General features: G+C 50.1%; 1 protein-coding gene across 1 annotated transcript; it reads right to left on the bottom strand.

The window, feature by feature from the left end:
• Positions 1-881: 881 nt before the first annotated feature.
• ING1 (inhibitor of growth family member 1) lies at positions 882-8710 on the bottom strand. The gene is made up of 4 exons (XM_071807324.1): positions 8673-8710; positions 8239-8575; positions 7333-8014; positions 882-2526 (listed from the first exon to the last, which is right to left on the bottom strand). The coding sequence occupies exons 3-4, from the start codon at positions 7472-7474 to the stop codon at positions 1823-1825; spliced, it is 846 nt and encodes a 281-aa protein (XP_071663425.1). The 5' UTR covers positions 7475-8014; positions 8239-8575; positions 8673-8710; the 3' UTR covers positions 882-1822.
• Positions 8711-8922: the final 212 nt, after the last annotated feature.

Here is an 8922-nt window from a genome sequence, read left to right as displayed (position 1 = left end):
TCAAAAACCTTGTCTCCCCTACTTCCAACAGAAAGACCTGCTGGAATACATCAGGGAAAAGCAGCACCACATCAGTGATATGGTTTCACTGTCCAGGAAGCAAACCAACACAATCATAAATTTTAAGAGAATGTAGTGTTCCAAAAAACAAAACAAAAACCAAAACCAAAAAAAAACAACCCACAATCCCAGCCTCCCATATTCTTACATGATTCTTGTCTAACCCACCAGATTTCACAGCCTTGGCTTTCTACTGCTGGTCCCGTCCCCTCCTCACTTGCAGTGAAGGCCCACAAGGGGATGAGGACATGAGGACACAAAAATCAGCTCAGCCAGAACATTGGTCCCCTCAGCCAGGCAGGTGAGGGAAACACTCTGACCAAGCTTTGCTACAAAGGTAAGTGACAGAGGATCTGGACACCTCATGTAACGCACAGCACCTCGGTCATAGCTCATGTTTTTTATGAGGTGACCATGAGGAATAAAAATGCCTACACTGCAACAGCTGTAAAAGTACTCTGAAAATGCTGTAACGCAAAACATCTTTTTGCTGATAACAATTTATATCCATAGTGTAAAAGCATGAAAACAACGGAACAAGACCTGCTCTATACTATTGATTTTTAGATAAATGGCTGGGTCTGGGAGCGACTGCAAGCACAAAAGCAGTAGATTTGGATGGAAAGTTAAATGCTATTTTGGGTCTCCCATGACCTTGCTGGCTGCACAAAGATTTGTTATCAGAACTGTAATTTGGTTACCACTACAACAGTTTCAGGCTTCCTAAGAGCAGCTTGCTGGAGCCGCTGGGGTTAAAATGAATTATTTTTTTTTAAGCTACATGAATGATTATTAAACATGATTGCTAAAGAAGCAAACTGTCAAAGTTCTTTCATTTATTTCTTAATATCACAGCTGTACAATTTTCATACATACAGCAGGAAATGCACATTGGTTACACAATGGCATTTGGCTGCATTTCCAAGTATAATACAGTAAGTGCAACTCCACTTAAAAATGTACATTTATACAACTTAAACAAGTTAAGGATTGCTACACTACTATCTGTGACAGTATAAAGCTTCATTTATGTTAAGTCTCATTACTAAACCACTTCCTGGTTAAATATAAAACATATTCAATCGTTTTAAAATGGCCCTTGTGGTACTTGGCCAGCATATAAAATATTTGTTGTGTAAAATTTAACCATTAACTTTTTTCTTTTTAAAAAATATTCCTCTAAGCCTATTTAAACATTTACTATCGAACTGTTATACTGACACTTTGTAGCAGGAACCAAATTTTACCCTCCTTTTGTTTGCTCTTGCACTGCTTATCATCAAAAGAAGTTACATTTGTAATGTATTGCAGCTTTATTCAGATACAACCAGAGGGCTAAACTACTTAACAATTTTGCTCAAAAGGTAAATAACATTCCTCAATAAAGGAAACGAAATTACATTTCAGAGATAGTTGTCATCAAAATTTTAATGGGTAGAGTGCTACCAGCACTGAAAGGAAAAAAAATAACAAAAACAAACAAGGAGTATTAATTTATCTTTTAAGACCCACCCAAATACTCAGTTTAAACTCTTATAACTTTACTTTTGGAATACATTGGTCCACAGACCACAGTCTTGTTACAGTTTACCAAATGAAAACCAAAATTGCTTATTGCCGTCCCTATAACAGGAATGGTTCAGTTTTAAACCTCCTTTAAAAATATACATTTTACAATCCTTTCACCTCAACAAAGGTGACACTGACAATAAATACACTGGTTTGGTGGTTTTGTTTTTCTTCACTATGAAAAGTCTATCAACTACCTGTTGTAGGCCCTTTCTTTTTTAGACTTCTCCAATGCCTTGTCCATAGTCTTCTCATTTTCTCCTCGACATTTGGGGCAGTACCATTTGCCCTTTGGTTTATGGTTGAGTCCCACACAGGAAAAGTGAAACCACTCAATGGGGCACTCATCGTTATCGCATCCAATCATTTCTCCATAGGAGACCTGGTTGCACAAGCAGTATGTTGGCTCGTTAGGGTCAATAGGAAGGTCTGGGGGAGAAGCTTCCCGCTCTGCTTTAGCCTTGGATCGTTTCTTCTTCTTTGATGTTTTTGCTTTCTTTTCTTTTGGAGTTCCTGAGATAATGTCATCATGATCATGATTATTAGAAGCATTTTCTCGATTCTCATTATTTCTTTGCCGCCTCGATCTCTTATTGTTGGGCTTTTCAGCCTGCGTGATTGTCTCGTTCTTTGACTTATCCTGGCTGGCCTTCCCGCTGTTTCCAGTGGTATCGTTAGTCTCTTGACAAGTCTCAAACAGCTCCACGTGGCTGTCCACTTGCCTGGTTCTGTTTTCAACGAGCTCCACCATCTGACTGACGATTTGGATCTTCTCATCCCCCAGTTCCTGACTCCGAATCAAGGCTCTCTGAATGCAGTGCAACATTCTTCTCTTCTGCACGGCATCTGTCTCTCGTTTAAATTTTTCATAGTAATCATCCAGGTCCTTCAGAATCTCTGCAAGGAAGAAATAAAAACTATAAATATTTTTGACAGAGAGAATGGTGAAACAAAGCTTTCCCATATTGTTCCTTCCACACAGTAACACCTCTTTGTAACACTCAAAGCTGAGCAAAGACACATTCCCTGAAGCTGGTATTTGACAAGGGGCTAGTGACTTGTGTGGATTACTTTTGTTTGAATCGGTCCCGCAAGAAGAGAGTGCAAATGCTGATTTACAAAAAAACGTGACTAAATAAAATGTTATGCATGTTGACAATTTTTCCCTTTAAACTTATCAGTAAGGCAAAAGAACTAACTAACTAAACAAGCATATCCCCCCACCCCACGCCCTGCCCATGTTCCGTTCCAAAATTAATTGTAAATTAGAAGAGAAATTAATAGATTGTTTTCCTGGACATTTCCTGTACAACAACATTAATATTTTAAGTGAATGACTGGGAGTGGGAAAAAGAGAGTGGGAGAGAAAGCAAGCAGAAATCAGTGCAGAATCAGATGCTGAGTTACTTAATAATTGCTATCATACTGGACAGCTGATGCAGAAGAACCCCAAATACACAGGGATGGACCCTAAGCTATGGTAAGTTTCATCCAATTCCGCTGAGTTATTTTTGCTGAAAACGTGAGGCCACTTAAACCTCCAGGACTACAGAATTAGGATTACAATATCCAAGATATCTTGATTATTTCCTCCCTATACTTTCTGTAAAATACCAGTTGCTTAGGTTTTTTTTAAACACAGAAATATAATCTTCATTAAATATTTACTGCAGAGAAGGAGATTAAAAAGTTAGAAAATAACATTAAAGATGACATGCAACAACTGGAGCAGCTAGAAAGTCTGATTTAAAATGCTAACACTGGAAATATGTTAGATTTTGAATTGCACCTCAAGGATCGTTCCAACAGTGTGTGAGAAAGAACACCGCACAAAAGTGTTTAAAGTTTCAAGAATAGTTCTCAATAAGCAGATGTTTTTGAGTTTCACTATGATAACCAAACTAACTCAAACATGCAGGACCCTCAGCATTTCCATATTAAGTCCTCGAAAACTTGCAGAATGTTCTTCCTGCATCTCCTCTCTTGTTTAATGTTCCCCAGTTTCATAAGTTAGAACATTCTGCTTTAGATGACCAAATATACTGAGATTCAAAATCTATCCTCAATTCACCTAACGGAAACCAGGATCTCATACACATGAATATGGTATTACCAAAATTGTCAATGAATTTCGCAAGTATAAACTTACTCTCCTAAAACCTTATTTTAAAATAAGAGAATGGTTTAGCAGCAATTTACATATGCAACTAATAGTTATCCTGTGACTTAGGTTCTGTCTTGTCTGGATAGATTTTTTGAACATGCACATTCCTAATTTCTAGTGAAGGCACAGAAAGTTTATGCAAGTTTTAATTTAGTTTTTAGAGCAGCAGCCTGTGCTTCTCACGCCAGCTAAGCACAACCCGTCAGTAGGTACTGCAATATAACCTATCTGACGAAAATTAGCACTTCAGTATGTTATTAGCTATCTTAAGCAAACACATTTTCTTAAAAACAAAACAAAACAACCCAAACAAAAAAACCCTAACAAAATAAAACCCCACACCCTGAAACACCCACCCAAAAGAAACCACCCCTACCACCACCAAATCCCAAATGTAGAGATTAAGCATCCAGGAAGACTAAAAATCCAACGTTAATGATCTTCAGTGTCTGAAATGCAGAAGTTTTATGTTCTAAGTTTTAGCACTAGACTGACGTCATCAGTTTGACCCATCTGAATTTGGTATACAGGCACTTTTCATGAAGAATACTCTCTCTCAACACCACCAAATAATTAGTGATTTAATGAGATTTAAGTCAGGTACTACAAAAACTTCAATTCTAGTACTGCATATACACATTAAAACTACAGCACCACAGCACCTCCTGAAACTGCCGTATTATGCGGGAGAAATAGCTGGCTGCAATGATCTTGAATTCTGCAGAGCCCCGCCGAGTGCATCCTCAGGCACCGACACATTTAATATGTAAGACATCCTGCAAGATGTGCCTTTTCACAAATGCACGCAAACAGAAACGGCTGCTTAGCATCTTAGCATCAGAAACGTGTTGTGCAAGCAGAGCACCAGCTAGAAGAGACAGCTTGACAGCTGTGTACCACAGCTCAGAGGAAGATCGCAGACCACGGTTCCTCACAACAGCCCGCTCAGCTGAAGCTGCCCGGCCGAGCAGGCTGTGTTCACAGGAATCCCGGAAAACTGCTTACCCCTGGCGTGCTGTAACAGAAAGACTAGCAGCAGAGTTTTGTGGGATTTGTGTGTTACGCAATTGTTCAGCAGCTGTGAACGCACACCCAACATCACAAACGCCATGCAAATGGCAGGGGAAAAAAAAAAAAAGAAAAAAAAAAAGGTGCCGAATGTCGTGAAAGCTTTATTCGCAGAACAGTCCCCTAGCACTCACGGGGGCTGAGGCCTGTCGAAATGGCTGAATGCCCACGCACCCCAAGCCGCGGCCAGAGCTCCCTGGGAGGTACGGTGGAGGCAGGAGGCACCTCGACGGGCAGGAGGGCCTGAAACCACACCGGAACATTCGCGCTCCGCCGCCGCCGCCTCCCAGACGGCTGGCCGCTAACCACAGAGGCCCCTCCTCCCGCGGGGGAACGGCGTGCGCGACACGGGTGCAGGCAGCCCCCCCTCTCCGGGGCGGGCCTGGGCTCCTCCCCGCCCCTCTGCGGCACCACCCGCCGCCTCCGGGGCCGCCCCTGAGCGCCCGCCCCGCGCCAGGCCCGTTACCCCGCGTGCTCCGCGCCCGAAGAGGGAGCGCGGAGAAGGGCGGGCGCCACTACGGGGCCATAACGGTCCTAACGTAAGGCCAGCCTCCGCCCGCCAGCCGGGCAGGCAGGCAGGCAGGCAGGAAGCCGCCTCATCCCTCCAGGCCACGGGAGCCGCCTTCTCCTAGCAACCAGCGCGGCGACACCGCCCCGGAAGTGACAGAGCAGCTATTGTTCTCCGGCAGGAAACCGGCGGCGGTCCCCCCGGTTCGCAGCCTAACAGGGGAGCCAGAGGAAGCGGGGGAGGGGGAAGAGGCAGCGGGGACCGGGCGGAGAGGGGCGGCGTCCCGCCCACCCCCGCGCCTATCAGAGCGGCCGATGTGGAGAGCCCGCCCCTGTTGGCCCGGTGTTCCCAATCGGAACCAGAAAGAACCAGAGGAGTAAAAAACAGTAATTAAAAAACAACCAACACACCAGCCAATTGCAGTGGGGAGAGCGAGATTGCGCCCGCCTCCTCCAGCACCAATGCGCCATTCACGAACAAGAGGAGGCGGGGAGACTCCCGAGAACACGTCAATCACATTCCGGACGCCCAAGGTTGGCCTGCCCGCTGCTGCCGCCACAGCCAATCAGAACCCACAAGCCGGGGCAGGCCGAGATATTCAAATCAACCCCACAGAAAAGTTGCTTCTCGAAACGTCACGAGGAGGCGGGGCACAAGGCGGAATAGCCCGTCCCAAGGACCAATCGGCGGAAGGAGGTGGCCCGCGGCCGGCCCTTGGGGACGCTTTCCCCCTATCAGTGCCGCCGGGGGCGGGGCGAGCCGCCATATGCTAACGAGGGGCGTTGATAAAAGCCGCAACGACGCCGATTCTCTAGCAAAGCGCGGAGGCGCTCGTTGGTGACAGCGGGTACATGTGTGCCCGGAGCGCGCGAGACGCGCTGCCCGCCCTGCCCTCTCCGCTTCACTGCCAGCCCATGGCCACCCGGGGAAGTTTTCCCCAACCCCTTCCTCCGAGAGCCGCTGGGCTCCCTGGTGGGCTGCCCGAAGAGCGGCGAGGGGAACGGCAGGGCTCGCTGTCCACCGCCCCTAAGGCCACATGCAGAGAGGCGCGGGGCGGCGCGCAGGCCGAGGGAGAAGGGGTACTTCCCCGCCCGGCACCCCGGCTGTCAGCTCTGCCGGCGGCACCGAATAACGCTCTCCCCTCCCCCCTTCCCGAGAGGACACCAAGCAAGTGACAAAGCTGCCCCAAGCCCCGCACAAACTGGCTTCCCCTTCCCTTCCTCTTCCCTCCGCCCGTGGGGCATGGGGACAGCGTGCCCCGAGTACCGGCAGCACGGAGAGGGGAGGGAGGAGGGGGCACTTGAGCCCGACCGTGTCGCCCCCCGCCCCGCACACCCCACACGCCAGTTCCGTCCCCCCCGCGCCCCACCAAGCGGGGTTGTTTCACGGGGTGAAACGAAACCCACCGAGGAGGGAGCGAAGAAAGCACACCCTGCCCCCCACTCTCGCTTAACCCCCCTCCCTCCTCCCCTCCCTGCCTCCCTCACTAGCTGTCTCTCTCCCCTACTACAGCCATAATGAATACTGTACATTCCTAAATGTTGTGCTGTAATCTCTCCCTCTCTGTCCACCCAGCACTTTCTTCTGTATCCCGAAACCCTTCCACCTCAGCCCCACGGCCGAGGACGGCCCCTCTTTGTGCACCGCACACCCCACTTCCCTGCCCCCGCCTTCTTGGCCAGCAATTTACACAGAAAAGCAGAGTCCTTGCTTAATAAGAGAAGCTGGAGACCTTTTGTTCCGCCCCATGACAAGAGCTAACGCTGCAGATCAGCCCCTCTTCTCTCCTCGGATCTCTCCTCCTGGCTTTCTCCCTCCTCTCACCTCCCAAAAATAAAACTACCATCCCTGTGGGGTGCAGAGGGGCAAACGGAGCCGAGACTCACCTCTAAAGAAAAGAAAGACACCCTCCCCCCCGAGCCCCAATACCACACATACACAAATATATATAGAAAACACTTACCTTGATATTTGGCGTCAATTTCCCTCATCAAGGAGACATTTCTCTGCAGATCGAAGGGCATAGACTCGATGGAGTCCAGATAATCCTCCACATAGTTCACTAGGTGAAGCTGGTCTCCGTTTGCAGGACTCAACATTTTCATCCGGCAAAGAAAAAAAATATCCTTCCCCACACCTCTCTCTCTCCCTGTCTGTGTGAGAGCAAGTGCTGCTCCCTCCAAAGACGGTAAACCCCGATGAACGGCTCACTCCCTGCCCACCTCTCTCCGTAGCTCCCCCAAAAAACCCGAGAGAAGCTACATCTGACTCCTCTTGTGTGAAACAGAGGGAGAGAGACACACACACACCCTCCGCTAGTCCCCTACAGCCAGCAGCAGCTGATTGAATGGCTGTCGTTGTGGGTAATTCACGAAGGAGGTGGTAGGAACAATCAGAGGGATTTGTGTGTGTGAAGGGGGGGGAAGGAGGAGGAGAAAGAAGGGGGGCTTAAACCAGCTCCTCCGAAACAATCTGGAAACAAAATGTGCTCTGCAAAGTGTCTGTCAGAAGCAGCGGCAGCCCCTCTGCATGCGCCAGCGCCGCTCTGCTCCGCTTCTCCTCCGCTCCCCCCTTCCCCGCTCTCCTCACCGCCGCCGCCGCTCTCCGGCGATATTAACGCAGCCTCCTCGCTCCCATACGCCGCACTTGATCCAACGTGGAAAACCCAAATACCAGTTTCAAACACTTGGGAAACATTCAGCCCCGCCACGCACGGCGCATGCGCACCCCTCCCAGCGCTGTATACACACACATACACACACACGGGCACACTCACCGCGCACACACACACTCTCCCCCTCCCCCTCCCGGAACCGCGGCGGGGCCAGCGCTCCTCTGCATATTCATCGTCCCTCCTCCCCTTACTCACGTTTGGGGAGGGGAGGCGGCGGGGATGCGGTCGTAGCGAGGGGGTGGGCGCCTCGGTGCCGGCGTAGGCGTGAGGAGGAAGCCCCCGCGGCCGGCCTGCGGGGTGGGGGAAGGCGGAGGCTTCGGTGAAGTTGCGCGGACGCTGCGAGGAGAGCGGCCCGCGGGGAGGCTGAGGGGGGAGTGTGCAGCACGGGGCCAGCGGGCTGCCCAGGCTTGCGAGCGGGGCGAGTTGGATGCTTTTTGCGGTAGGGCACGGACTTTGGAGGAGTCTTTCGCCTTCTGCCAGCTGGTGGCTGAGGCCGCGCTCACTCCAGGCGGGAGCAGCTCCGAGGGCTTTCCTAGGAGGGACGGGGAGAGGGGTACACTGTGAACCATGCAACGCCACGGCGATAGCGGCGGCGGCGCCGCCACCCCGCTTGGGGGGCTGGGTTGTACCGGCGCGGCGCCGGACGCTGAGGAGAAACGCTGCCTCCCTCTTTCCCTCAGCAGGCAGCCACATCAATCATCGCCGCGGCGGGTGACACCCGCCCCAGCCAATCACTCTTCCCTCCTGCACCGCCCCTTACCTCCCTCAGCCAATCCTCACCAGGTGGGAGGGAGGGAGGGAGGCCGTCGCGGTGACAACGCTGCCCGGGATACCGGCCGCGGCAGAAGGGGCGGTAACGAGCGGGTGGGGGGGGGGAGG

This window comes from Patagioenas fasciata, chromosome 1 (genome assembly GCF_037038585.1).
Source record: "Patagioenas fasciata isolate bPatFas1 chromosome 1, bPatFas1.hap1, whole genome shotgun sequence".
Classification (NCBI taxonomy): Eukaryota; Metazoa; Chordata; class Aves; order Columbiformes; family Columbidae; genus Patagioenas; species Patagioenas fasciata.
Note: the sequence above shows the minus strand (reverse complement) of the source record. Positions and strands in the feature narration are given on the sequence as shown.